Here is a 14,912-nt window from a genome sequence, read left to right as displayed (position 1 = left end):
CCGGATCACTGAACACTGTTAGGTGTGGTAATCAGAACTTGCGCTCTGATACCAATTGAAGGTATGAAAAACGGTAGAAAGGGGGGGTTTGAATAACGTTTTCAGTATAAAACTTCCACCTTAAAGATTTTGACAAATCTTTCGCGAACTTAAGTGCTAAAGATAAGAGATAGAAAAGCACACAAGGATTTTATCCTGGTTCACTTGATAAATCACTCAAGCTACTCCAGTCCACCCGTTAAGGTGATTTCTTCCTTCTTAGAATGAAGGCAATCCACTAATCAGGTAAGAGTTACAACTGCACTTGAAACCTACAAGTGACTAACAATTACACTGACTTAGCTCACACTAAGATTCACTCTCTTAGTCTTCTCTAGGATCCGATCAACCTTGATCTCCTAAAGGAACTAAACAAACTGTTTATCAAAGAATTGTTTACAAGAGATTTGCTTCTAAAAAGCTAATAGTAAACTCAATGAATTTCAGATGAAAGAAAGCTTAGAAGAATTTAAGTTTGTCTTGCGCGTATGTGAATGCTTCTAGCCGCTTCTTTCAGTCTTCAGCCTCTATATATACTCCAAGGATTAGGGTTGAGCGTTGCATGGGAAATGCTACCGTTGGAGGGCAGTTCTGGAAAATCCAGCTTCTGCTGTGTCTGAGACTGTTAGGTAGGTCGTCAGGAAGGTACAATTGCTTTTGTACTTGGATAGCGACTTGACCTTTAAACCTAGGAGACTTCTGATCAGGGGAATGCTTCATATTGGAACTTGTGAAGCCGGTTGATCAGAGTCAGAGGGAAAGCCCAGATCGTCTGACCATTGTTTCTTCTGATTCTGAACTCAGAGGGAAGAACATGGTCTTCAGAGTATCTTGCTTCTGGACATCAGAGTTTCCACTATTCAGCTTCTGGATCTTCAGAGTCTTCTACACCATCAGAATATCTGAGCCTTCAGTGTTTCTTGGTTATCAGACTTTTTGGATCTTCAGAGCTTCTAGTGACTGAGTCCACATCAGAGTTTGTATACCTTCAGAACTTCTGAAGCTTTTCCACTGTTCATACTGAACATTTCAGAACTTCTGAAGCTTTTCCACTGTTCATACTGAACATGGTGAATGCGAAAGCGTTGCTTGGGTTGCTCTTTATACACAGTGCTTCTGATTTGTGTGAGATTGAGTTGAGGTCAGAGCCTGTAAATAGCACACTCAGAAAAACACGTTAGAGTACCACAATTGTTCATATCAAAAGGTTAACTTGTAATCATCAAAACATAGAGTTGTACTACTAGATCAAAACTTGATCTTACATTGTGGTGGATACATGCAATATTGTGGATTGTTTGGATAAGGCATTTGTGGTGGATATGGTCCCATTTGACCCTGAGGTTGGTTTTGATGGTAGAACGATTGTGGAAACATTTGATACGAAGGATTTTGAACATTACCACCGGTGTGAGGAGGTTCGTTTTGAGGGTGACACATCTGCGGATGTTGGCTTTGTGGTTGATACATTTGCGGATGTGGGTTTTGTTGTTGGAACATCGGCATAGGTTGGCTTTGCGGGCGAATCATCTGCGAATGTTGGTTTTGTTGTTGGAACACCATCATAGGTTGGCTTTGCGGGTGAATCATCTGCGGAGGTTGGTTTTGTGGCGGAAACATAGGCGAAGGTTGCAAACCTTCACTGGTAGGAGGTGTTTCATTGTCGAGCAGTGGATAATATTGCTCATAAGGATTAGACATTTTGAGAAATTTGAGAATTTTTGGACAAGAGAGAAATTGTGAGAGTAAAGAAGCTGGGAATTGAAGGTTAAATACTGGTTTGGGCCAATGAATACAATACTTGTTGTTGTTCTTGTTATTGCTGAGACTATATATAAGGTAAAGATGCTGAGAATTGAAAAACGGTAAGAAAACCGGTCAAACCGGTCAATTCAAAAAAATTCAAAAAAAAAAAAGCCCAAACGGGCATAAAACCGGCTCCAGCCGGTCTACAACGGTGGGATGACCGGCTCAGCCGGTCACCCACTATAAATACATTTTCTTTTCTCCCATCCCCTTCATTCTAACCCTAGCAGCCTCCCTTCCAATCCCTTCCACGCTCTCTTCCTCCTAACCCAGCAGCCTCCCTTCCACTCCCTTCCACGCTCTCTTCCTCCTAACCCAGCAGCCTCCTCACCCATCCCCTTCCTCCTAACCCTAGCAGCCTCCCTTCCACGCTCTCTTCCTCAAGCTCTCTCCCTCTCCACCTAGCCGCCTCCTTCCTCCTTTCTCGCTCACCCACTCACTGTCTCCTTCCTCCTTTCTCGGTCACCCACTCACTGTCTCCTACCACGCCACGATCCACCCACGAATCAGCCTCCACCGCCCCTCTTCCATGCGCTCAAGGCCTGATATCTCTCAAAAGAGTTTTCTTTTCACACATGCAAGCCGATTTGAGGCAAGTTTATGTTGATTTTGTTGATTTTCGTCAGTTCCTGTACTCTTCTATTGAACTTCTCTCATTTCCCTTCCAGATTGGAGCAAAAAACAACCGGATCGGAGCTCCACCGACCCTTTCAGCTGCTGTGTTTTTTGGTTTTTATTTTTTCTATGTAAAAAATTCATCTTCACAACATTTCATTAGCTTTGTAATTATTTTCTTATTTTGTTGAATAAAATTTATGGAATTGTGGTATATGTTCATGCTATGTGTGTTGATTCCACATTCTGTTTCTTTCCCTCTGAACATTTCATTAGCTGTGTGTTGATGTTCATTCTGTTTCTTTCCCTCTGAAATCCGTTGATGCAAAGTGAGAGAAAATATCATTTTTTTAATCTAAGAAACCAAAAAGCAGAGTTCCTTGTGGAAGGAACTCTGCACTGTTGCTAAGAAACCAAAAGTGCCAAGTAAGCAAACTCCAATGCAGCCACAAAATAAGAAACGGATCTTAGCAACTTCAGCTGGGTTAAGAAACCAGCGTTGGAGTTGCTCTTATATTCTATATTAGGATTGACATACAATTCAGATTAACTTGGTCTGATTTAGATGTCATACTCATATGACACTTTTCTTTTTTTTAATTTAGATAAAAAAATTCTAAACGTCACATACTCACATTTTTTGTATGTTATTTAATGAGAAAATGATTGATACATTATGCATGTAAACTTCTTTTGTACCTGCATTTAATTGATTTCCAACACATCAAAAAATTATTTTTAATATAATTAAAATTAATTTAAAATTTTATTAATCTTTTATTTAATTTAATTTGTACATGCATTTAATTGATTTCCACAACCCCAAAAATTTATTTTTAATGTCATGTTCATTAATCTTTTATTTAATTTAAAATTATACTGTATATAATAATATTTAATCTATTTATTCTTATTTAAATTTAAATTGACCCGGTCTCTACTTGATGATTATGAATCTTTCTTGATGATTATGAATTTTTTTTTGTTTACATGAGGAAAAGATGATTATGAATCTGATCGTGTCTTAATTTGAATAAAAAGGGGCTAAACTCAAATATTAGATTAAAGTTTAAACCAGTTTGAATATATTCCAACTCAACTTATGAACATATATGACAGAAAAATTGAGTCAAATATATAATTTCATAAACAAATTGTGCACAGTTGGCTTAGCATGCTTTGGATGATATAAGAAATTTATGACTCGTTATAGTGCGGAGCAGGTGAGCTTCCATCATTCATGGTGAGCTGCCAATCCTCGTTTCTTTTGACAACTCCAACCAAAAGAAAAATTAAAAATAATGAATAAATTAATCATTCTAAGTCTCTGATATATTTTTATTTGAAAAGATTGATAGACACCTTGATGAGAGAACTGAAAGCTTTATAATTTTTTAATTTGATTACAAGATTTGTTCACTAATCACAATTTTATTTGAGTTAGGAACATTTATATTTGGACCGTAATTTTGTTTTCACATTAATATTTTTTTCTATACACGACATTGCTTCAGAAAAACTAATTGTTTACCACTTCAATTAATTACATGTTAGTAAGGGTTGGAGCTACTATATGAATAAAAAATTAATATTCATGTATCACTTAAACCAATTACTCGTTAGTAAAATTTGGACCTACTACATGTGTACTAAATATGATTTTTTAATCATATGTTTTGTAAAAGAATGCACATAATCTGAGATTATATTACATAAAAGCGGTATAACTTTTCACGTCTCTCCTTCGTACTCATTTTACACACTTATTATTTCTCTTTTTTTTTATTATTGGAGAGATAGATGAAGTCTAAAGTATGAGACCATACACCAATGAATCAACACTGAAGACCACCAAGAGAACTCGATAACACAACTTTACCCAAAATCGAAAGGAATTGACATTTTAGATGACATTTTTTATAAAGTTTTCACCCCATTCATCCTTAATTAACATGAGACTGTAACTCACACTTGAATACTTAACCATGTCACATATTCCATCATAAATTTCACTTTTTTTTTCATCCCACTCACATTCACACAGATGTCACATCCCATTACAAACTTTTCTTTTTTCTCATCATAATCACATTTACAAGACTGGAATGTAAATAGAATGCCCAACAACTGAGAAACAAACATCATTTTCTATATAATAAGAGGGAACTTTTGCTGTCACTGCAACAAGTACCCACACACACACACATTATATCCAATCACAGCTCACCAGCTTTTCATAACTTTCTTTTTCTTGGTGGTTCCTCTTTGTTGGAAAAACTTAGCAATCTTTGTTTAGATTCATTTCTCCAAGCCTGGTTACTTGCTTTTCATCACCTTGCATATAATAGCTCTTTCCTATTTTGGGATCCAATCTTTTTCTTTTCTGTGCTTAATTGTTTTTCTTTTTTATCATTATTTCTTCTCTTTTCTTTGTTGCTCAGACAGGGAAAAGGAAGAAAGAACAGTTTTTTTTTTGAACCAGCTTTTCTGTACCTTCACCTGCTCATAAATTCTTAGCTCTCTCTGCTGTTTCCTAATTTGGTTTGCACATTCATTGTGTTCAGTTCCTCTCCATCTATTTTCTTTCCCAATTGGGGTTGTCTTGTTTTTCTCTATCCCAGTTCCAGTTTATTGAGTTTAGATCTTACAAGTGTTTCAGTGTTATCTTATTAGACCAATTAGATAACAGATAAAAGTCTTTCAATCTTCATTCAATATCAATTTGGAGCATTCTCTCTGAATTTTCTGTCAAGTGGGTCTTTTCTAGATTCTTGAAAAGTATTCTATCATAAAAGGGTATTCTGATTCCCTTCCAAATGCTTGTGAATTTGTCCCTGAGAAAATTGTTCTGGTAAAACCTCCACCTCTGCTCTCATTTTTCTTTTCTCTCTGCTCTATCTATCTTCCTCTGTTTTTCCTCTGTTTCCTTATCAAGTTCAAGTTTTTCCTGTGAATTCCTTGAGCTTACAACCATAATCACTGGTCTATTGGCTCAAATTTGATTCTATGCAGCAATAGCCTGTGCTTGTGAATTGATGCAATGAAGTGGGAAATGGAAATCCTCTCTCCTGCACCTTTTTCACCCAACTCCAGTTGGTGTGTGGAAGATAACAATAGGAGCACAAGATGGACTTCTGCAGAGAACAAGCTGTTTGAAAATGCCCTGGCAGTGTATGATAAGGACATGCCGGATCGTTGGCACCGAGTGGCTGAAATGATTCCAGGGAAGACAGTTGAGGATGTGATCAGGCAGTACCAGGAGTTAGAAGTAGATGTTTGCAATATAGAAGCTGGTTTGGTCCCAGTTCCTGGATATACCACTCCAATCTCACCCTTCACCTTAGATTGGGTGAACACTCCAGGGTATGATGGCTTCAAAGGAAGTGGAAAGAGATCTTCCTCAGTTAGAACTCCTGAGCAGGAAAGGAAGAAAGGAGTGCCATGGACTGAAGAAGAACACAAGTAAGTTTTTGCCTTTTGCATTTCTTTTCCAACTTATTATGTATATGTAGTTTTAACAGTTTATAAAGTTTTTCATATATGATATTATGATCAGTTGGTAAATGTTTGAATCAGCTTAGTCAATTCCAGCACCTAGACGTTACTCATATAAGTTTCTCTCTACAATTGATTTTGCTTTCAGAATTGTAGATAGATATCCAAACATGCACATAATTGGTGGGTGGATTTTGAAGTTAATTTTAACCTAGAAGGGTAGGAACAATAATTCTGTGTAGATATTAAAGGATTGGATACATCAGATTGGTAGGAAGGTCTTTTAGCTTTTATGACATAGCTATAGGTTGTTTGTTAAGTCAAATACATTTGGTTACTCTCTATTTTAGTATTGGAGTTTTAAACTTTGTTTTGATATTTCCTTCCAGATTGTTTCTACTGGGTCTGAAGAAGTATGGCAAAGGTGATTGGAGGAACATTTCGCGCAATTTCGTCATCACGCGAACCCCAACTCAGGTGGCTAGCCATGCTCAGAAATACTTCATCAGACAACTCTCAGGAGGCAAAGATAAGAGGAGGGCTAGCATCCATGACATAACAACAGTTAATCTCTCAGAAACCACCAACAATTCTTCTCCAGAAGACACCAATAGATCCACTTCACCACAACATTCCATGATGCTCTCGCACCAGCACCAGTATCAGCAGCAGCCAAATTCTACTCCTATTACACCCAGATCCCATTTTCAGTGGAACAATCAGCCGAATTCGGGAGCAGCAATGAATTTCAATCCTGCACATGAAAAAGTTTTCATGTCTCCACATGGTGTTAACTCCTATGGAGTTAGTATGCAGGGTCAAAATCTGCACAAGGGTGCTCTTCATGAGTCTTCTTACTTAGGACCTCTGTCACAGAATATGGTTTTCCAAGGGCAACAGTCTTCCCAACAATATTCCCATGCATAAATGGGTAGAAACAGAATCTTTGTTTTATGCAGTAGTGCAGTGTTTGTGCTTTTTCCCAATTTCTATGTGAATATCTTACATTAGGATTTTATTAAGTCATTGGTATATGAACTTGAAGGAAGGTGCATGCATTTGTTTCTTCCATGGTAAAAAAAAACTTCCTAAAAGGTGAAAGCCTCCGAGGCAAGCAAGTTCCCAATGTTGGGTCTGGGGTTGGTTTTTTCTATGTTGTTGCCTTGTTGGAGAATAATTGGTTTCAAGCCAGGTTTATAATGGAAAATGTCAAGCTCACTTTAAATTTGAAAAGCTGCAAGGCACATGTGTATCTGGAGGATACCGGTACTAATGATTATTTGATGCCAAATATCATTGGGGAAGATATACATTATTTGATAACTTGGCATTGATTCTTCAAAGGTGAAATTAAGATGGTACTGTGCATTAGTAGACCAACCCTCTGAGCTGCTTAGTGAAAGACCAAAAGGACAGTACTAAGATTAGTATTTTCACAAAAGTTTGAAAGTGCAGCACATGCTATGCAACTGTAAAGTTGTCTATTTTATTTTGAGGGGGTGCATCACAAGTGTTCTCCATGACAGTTAGTCCTATACTCCTATTAGAGCCAAAAACATCTACATCATAGTCGGGCAAGCTCTTCCACTATGGTGTTTTCCATTCACAAGACTCGAACTTCAGATATTGTTTAAGGAGAATCAGACATGTATCACCTGAACCAACCGAACCATTATCTTGTTGTAGAGTGTAAAGTTGTCTATGCCAATAAAAAGTTTATACAGGCAACTTTTCAAAAGTAAATGTCTTTGAAACCTGATCTCTTTTATGTAAATTCCATAACTTCATGGAGATCTTGTGATTAAGATACAAGGAGTCAAGTAATGAGATTAATAAAACAATAAAGACTGGTGCCCGCTAGGGTGGACAACTTTGAAATTGGTCCACCCATGGACCAAGGGGTTCTTTAGTAATTTACAACAGATAAAAAAAAATTAAACCCTAAAATTTTCACCCCTTCACCCACTCTAGTCGTTTTCACCATCTTCCTCTCCTCTCTGATCTCTTCTGCTCTCCACCACCACCACCTTCTTCTTTTTCCTCTTCTCCGGCCATCTCTGCGGCTCTCGTCTCTCGGTCTCTTCTTCTCTTCACTTGTCATCCTCTCCGCCGCCATCACTTTCTTCCTTTTCGTTTCTGCACTTCTCCGGCCACCACCTTCGCCTCTTCTTCTTCTTCGACCCTCTCTTTTCTACACCCAACCTCCTCCGCCCCTCTCCGACCCTTCAATCTCCCTTAAATCATCAAAAACCTCACCTTTCTCCCTGAAATCCGGCATCCCCATCACTTCCCGTCATCAACTTCATCAGATCGGAGCAAAGGTGCTTCCTTTTCCACCAGATCGGACCAAAGGTGGTTCATTTTCTACTTGATCGGAGGAAATAAAGATCTTTTTCACACATGCAATCGATTTGAGGTATGCTTTTGTAGATTGGAGCAATACTGCAAGGTTGGAGCTTCTCAATCAAGACCAAGCTTCTGTAATTTTTTTTTATGTTTTTTTTTATGTAATATTGCAAGAAATTCCCTCTTCTGTTCTGCAGTTTTTGTGTTTTTTTCTGTAATATTTAAAAAATTTATAAATTCGTAATAAATTTTATGACTATTCAATGCAAAGATGTTGAGAAAGTGAGAATGACAGTGTTTTTTGGTGCTGCTGCTGCATTTCCTTTTCCGTTTCTATTTTGAAGATGTTCAACACTTTGATAAGAACAAAGAACTGAGATGTCCTTCTCACTTGCCATCTTCATGTTTTTCTTTAACCAAGATTAACTCAAATTAATTCCGAGTTCAAAAAAAATATCACAGTTACTTTTGTATTTCGATTTCTGGGTTAGTGTATACAGAGAATGGTTTGTTGGTGGGGAAGAAGTGTGACACTTACATTTTTACCATTTTTTCATCTATGAAATCCTGACCCTTCAATTAGAGAATATTCTAAAATGCTAAAATCTAATGGTTATAAATCATGGTGCACTAGTGGACCAGTTTATTAATAGTCCACTAGAGAGAGATTGAAAGAGATAATAGACAAGTGATAAATGTAATATGTGATGTAATGTGACCGGAAGAGAGAGGGAAAAAAGTGTCCCAAGATATATGCATTGTTTGATGGTACACGTATAATTAAGTTACTAATAATTTGATGCAAAATATCATTTGAGATATTCATAAATTATTTGAGCCGGCATTGGTTTTTCAAAGGTGAAATTAAAATGGTACTGCGCATTAGTAGACCAACCTTTGCATCAACTTGTTTTTCCCTTGAGTTAATTTACTAACTCAATATCTACTTGCTTTTCCTTATAATTAATTTTGGTTTCAGAATAGATTATAGAATGATTTTCAAACATATTATGAGTGAGTAACAAGATGTTGGTCAAGTGATAGGTAAGTTAGATCTCGTAAGAATGATGACATAAGTTTGAATTCATACTATGAGTGAAAGAGTAAAAGGAGAGTCCTAAGATTAGTATTTTTACAAAGTTCGAAAGTGTAGCACATGCTATGCAACTCTAAAGTTGTCTATGCCAATAAAAAGTTTATGCTAGCATGTTGTTAAAAGGAAATGTCCTTGAAGCCTGATATCTTTTATGCAAATTCCCAAACTTCATGGAGATCTTGTGATTTATAGACAGAGTCAAGTCATGAAATTAGTAAAAACACTAAATTTAAAACTCACTATTAAATAGAGACAAAAGTTCAATTTGATTTGCAGATATAACCGCACCCAAAAGATGATGGTGTTAACATTTTATCAAACCTTTTAAGTATTCAGTGTGATCTTACTAGTGAAGGTCTCTTCCAATATATATATATATATATATATATATATATATATATATATATATATATTACTTCTTGCTTTATTACTAGAAAAGTCTATCTGTATGATCGGATTCTCATTTAAAATTGGTTGAATAATATATCACTCAATTTATAATTTTTTGCTTGGAGTTGGCTCCATTGTGTCAAAGTATTTAATGATCTGCCATGCATGGTAGATTCAAGTGATACATGTTCGACTGTATTTTAAACTGAGTTTTGGTTCGAGCCTTGAATATGAAAAATGAATATTGAATTGTCTCTCATGAAAAATACATGTAATCAAGCAAAAAGAAAAAAATGTATTTGATGACCTACTTTCTTTTCTATCCCAATTCTTTTTTTTTACAATTGAATTCAAGATAGTATCAATATTTAGGATTTATACACTTAAAATGGACAAGTTGACTTGGTATGCTCTTGCTAACTGTGCTTGCACAAGAAAATGAATTCATGTTCCTCTTTTGTTTGTTAATCCTTGTGATTATATGGGATCTTTCTTTTTAATCGAATCATGAAGAGGAAGATTCCATCCAGGTCTACTCTTAATTATGTAATTAGAATAATATAATATATAGTACAAAGAGAGATTCAAGAGTGATTAGACAAGCAATATATTGTTAACAAAGCGAGTTTGGTCATATAGTGTTGTAAATTGTAATAGTACACATAGTCCAAACAAAGCATCATAGTCTTTGTGATTCTTTATGTACGGAGCCTACCATTAAACAAGACTTTGTTCTCCACATCATGGTTTGAATAGTTGATCCCATTTATGGAGACAAACCTAAGCCTTTTATTTTACCAAAAGAAATCTTAGCTTTTCCTAATCAGATCCCTTCATAGATTTCTTTCCACAAAATATAGAGGATTTGGGATCCTCTGTTGGTAAGAAAATTAAGTGACCACATGTTGCTTTCTTTCAAATTTAGTGTGTTTAAGAATTGATTTTGAATAGAACGTGTGTATTTAGAAGTGATTTATATTTGAATCATCTACTTTGTATCATATAAATTAGAGTCGTCACTTTGGAGAGTGAGACTATAGTGAATTCTACTCTTTCAATGAGGTTATGTCCAATACTCTCTCTTCTTACAATGGAGAGTGAGTTTCACACACTGTCTATAAGAGTTTGATTCTCCTAACTTAAATTAATTATTTAAATCCAATCATTTTTGAATTTTAATGTTTACATTTTGTTTTAAAATTCGAATTTAAAACGTTTACTTTTTTGTTTTAATTATAATTATTATTTTTAATATAAATTTAAATTCCTTTCTAATAGTTTAAATTTTTTTGAATAGCCCCATACAAGTATAAAAAATTATTTAAATTAAATAATCATACTAAATATATCAGAATTTTATTTTTAATTAAATTATCACTGTATTTTTTTTATCTTTAAATACTTATTTTTTAATTCTTACTTTACTTTCTATGATTCTTTTTTTTTTTTTTGAAGGAAACAAAAATTCCATTAATCAAGATGAAACCAAATCCGAAGAAAGCACCGTCTCTAAACCGACAGGGTACTCCTCAATCCCAACAAAACAGTAACTAGACAAAGCAAATTTGGCCAAAAAGTCTGCAGCCATATTACTAACTCGCAACACATGAGCTATAGAAAAGCGGTAAAAAGACTGGGAAATAAAAACTGAATCAGAAATCACTAAAGCTAAATAAGAAGCTTGCTGACGATGGTTCCTCCAGGAATCTACCACAAGCTTGCTGTCAAGTTCCACCTCCACATTAAAGAAACCAAGCTCCAAAGAAAGTTGTAAAGCCCACCTCAATGCCATAGCTTCTGCAAGTTCCACTGATGTCGCCTTGGGCCACTTCGAAGCTGCAGTTGCTAAAACTTGTCCCAAAGAATTCCTGGCAATATAACCGTAGCCCATCACCGAACCAGCAGGGACCGAAGCATCAACATTAATCTTGATCGTTCCCGGCTGTGGAGCGCGCCAGCGATCCCTCCGTCCATTCCGCAGCTGATCTATGATTCTTATTATCACAATGATATCATTAAAATTTTAATTCATATCTTAAGATCTTTTCAATAGATATGTACAAAAAAAAAGATAGATACTGAATTAAGATTAAATTTAGACTTGAAATTCTGGTTCTCGCACAGGACAGATGTTCTACGCGATGCTGAAACAATCGGTTCAACAATTGATTAACAGTAACAACATAAACTTTAAAAACATAAGTAAATAAGACACAAGAATTGTTAACCCAATTCGGTGAAACCTCACTTACGTATGGAGGGCTTCGCCCAAAGAAAGGAAATCCACTATCTCAAGATTTAGGAACTACAGACACTCATGAACACCTCAGCTCATAGTTCTTTTTCTAATTTACCCAGTGTTTTTCTACTTACTATATCGACCTAAGTATGAGAGTCCCTCTCACTTTCTCTCAATCATTGCCACAGTGATTGGTAACAACAATCAACACATGTTTGAAGAGACTACAACTCAACTAAAACAAACCAACTCTATGCCATATGATGATCAATGGAGGCAGTAGAGTGGTGTACAAAATAACAGAACAAAGACTCACAAAACACAACCCTAAAAACCCAATCCTTGGGTGCCCAACGCACACTTAACAACTAGGGTTAAGCCTCCTTAAATAGCCGTTCTTCAGGTCTTGATCTTCAATGGGCTTGCACGAAAATAGAGTCCACAAAACAGATCTGAAACAAATCTTTTTAAACCAGTACCAAATCTTATCAAATAAGATTTGAAAATAAAAAGATATAATCTTCTAGAATTTAAACCAAATCAAATCTTCTTCAGCAGATTTGATTACACTATAATATATTCAGATAACACATAGAAGCTTCTTCAACAACCCTAACTTGTTGATCACGCAAACAATCCAAAGCTTCCTTTTTAAATCAGCCAAACGCACAGCAGATTCGCAGGGACACATGTCACAGCACGATGTTACAACATCTGTTTCGACATCAGGTTGTTTTTGACAAAATGTAGACAACCAAAAGTAACAACAAGACTTATAAATTAAAAATTTTAAAAATATTTATTTAAAAATTTATCCTTTAATATCTAAATATAAGACATTATCTATTTCATTTTAAATTCATAATAAAAAATTTAAAATAATTATTATAAAATTTATGTTAATGATTTTAAAATTATTTTTCTCATGCATTGCACGGTTAGCTAGTTTATGAAAAACATTGATCAATCTTGAAGATACCAACTAGTTTGGTTGATGCCGAGATCAGACACAACCCTCCTCTTTTATTTGAGTTTCAGATCTATCTATACTATATATAAATGAAGAGTTTTTGCAATCTTTGGGGTAAAACTGTAATTTAATACTTTAATACACATGGGTGGAAATTTTTCCATGGTCATATACGTAAATTTGTGAGTAATTCAATATGAAATCAATCCTGGTCATTCATTGCTTCTAATCCTAACCGTTGATCATTTTCTTATGAAACCTTTTGTACAACCTTTTCATATTCTTAGCCGTTTTATTTGTTGCTTTTGTAACTCCTGATTATGGATTATGGTTACAAAATCACCAAGAGTTTCTTCCTTCTTCTCCTATATATAAAACATTTTTCCATTTCCCTTTCAACTTATTTTCATCTCTCTCATTTTGACCTTCAGCATCTCCAATCATGTGCAGGTTATATCACTTCGATTTGAATTCTCCAACAGCATCATTCCAGCACAAGAAGATCTTCCATCAGGTTAGAAAATTTTCTTTTGCGTCTTTTCTTCTCCAACAGTCACTTCTTCTTCGTCACTTTTCATTCTCAAGCATTGACGTTTTTCTCCATCATCATCTTCCATCCGGTAAGAGCTCTTCTTTTTTCTCCTTATTTATCCTTTTGATTTATTTGTTCTGATTTCTCCATTTCTTCTTCTTTAGATTTTGTTCTCATGCTACGTTCTTCGCAAACGATCTTTTTTGTCTCATTCGTTCTTCTCATTCTTCATCTCCCGCTCCTGTAAAATTCAGTCTTTATTCGCAATATACACATTGTTATTGCTTATTCAATAGATGAAAGTTACAAATTTTATTTTGCTTTTGTAATTTATGCATGTTTTGTTCTTTGTTGTTGATTATCAATATTATTATGATCTGTTTGTAACTTCTATTTCATTTCAAAAATATTTTTTCTTCATAAATTATTAAGGTCATCTCCTTGACTATTTTACTAATTGTGTTTCATTATTTTTCTTGCACAATTTTATGAAGTTTGATTCCATTTCTTTGACAGTTTAATCTTCAACCAATGTAAGTTTCTTGTTTTTTTTTTTAATTTAGATTAGTTTATTATCAATTTAGTTGACCAAATGATAATCTTTTCTTCTAATCCGGTACAATGAAGCCTCTTTTTCTCTTTTATATTTCATTGATTTAGTTTCAATTTGTTTCTTTTTTCAGATTTTCCCATTGTTGTTTTTCATTCTTCCAATGTTACATCTTGAAAACATGTAAGTTTCTTGCATTTTTCGTAATTTTTATTGTTTCATTATGAACTTAGTCGACTAAATGAGAGTCACCTTTATTTTATTTTACAACTTGGTGTGGTGTTGTCATCTTCATCGTCTACCTTAAGTTTCATTCAATTTATGTCATTTTTAGTTGATATTTATACTATGAATGTGATCACTAATTTTACACTATTTTTTCAGTTTTTGTTTTGTTTTTCCTTCTTATTCCTTTTACCTATCAACTCTATTTGGAGAGTTTTGTTTTTTTGTTTTTTTCTATTGAAAGTAAATCCTTGAATTAAAAAAAAAATGTTTCATATAGTTGTTTTTACCTATGAGGTGTTGAGTAGTTAATTATAAATATTATTTTATATGTAATTACTTTGAACCCGTTCGATATTCAGCAGACTTTAAATCTCAGTCGTTCGATATTCCCCTTGAACATCCTTCATCAATGTTAGTATATAATTTTCTACTATTAAGATCAAAATTATTTTAAATGAATTTATTATTATTTAATTTATATGAGTTATAAAATGTCTTAGGTCAACATTAATATCAAATATGATATAAGTTATGAATTCCATAAGACGCATATCATTAGTTTAGGTTTGTTGAAGTATTAATCAATTAATATTTAATATTAATAAT

The 14,912-nt window shown here is 34.5% G+C and overlaps 1 protein-coding gene across 1 annotated transcript; it reads left to right on the top strand.

Moving 5' to 3' along the window:
• The first annotated feature begins 4,637 nt into the window (after window positions 1–4,637).
• Window positions 4,638–8,571, top strand: LOC130734023 (transcription factor DIVARICATA-like). The gene is made up of 3 exons (XM_057586312.1): window positions 4,638–5,311; window positions 5,473–5,922; window positions 6,345–8,571. Exons 2-3 carry the CDS (start codon window positions 5,501–5,503, stop codon window positions 6,880–6,882), a joined length of 960 nt encoding a protein of 319 aa, XP_057442295.1. The 5' UTR covers window positions 4,638–5,311; window positions 5,473–5,500; the 3' UTR covers window positions 6,883–8,571.
• Window positions 8,572–14,912: the final 6,341 nt, after the last annotated feature.

This window comes from Lotus japonicus, chromosome 1, assembly GCF_012489685.1.
Source record: "Lotus japonicus ecotype B-129 chromosome 1, LjGifu_v1.2".
Classification (NCBI taxonomy): Eukaryota; Viridiplantae; Streptophyta; class Magnoliopsida; order Fabales; family Fabaceae; genus Lotus; species Lotus japonicus.
Note: the sequence above shows the minus strand (reverse complement) of the source record. Positions and strands in the feature narration are given on the sequence as shown.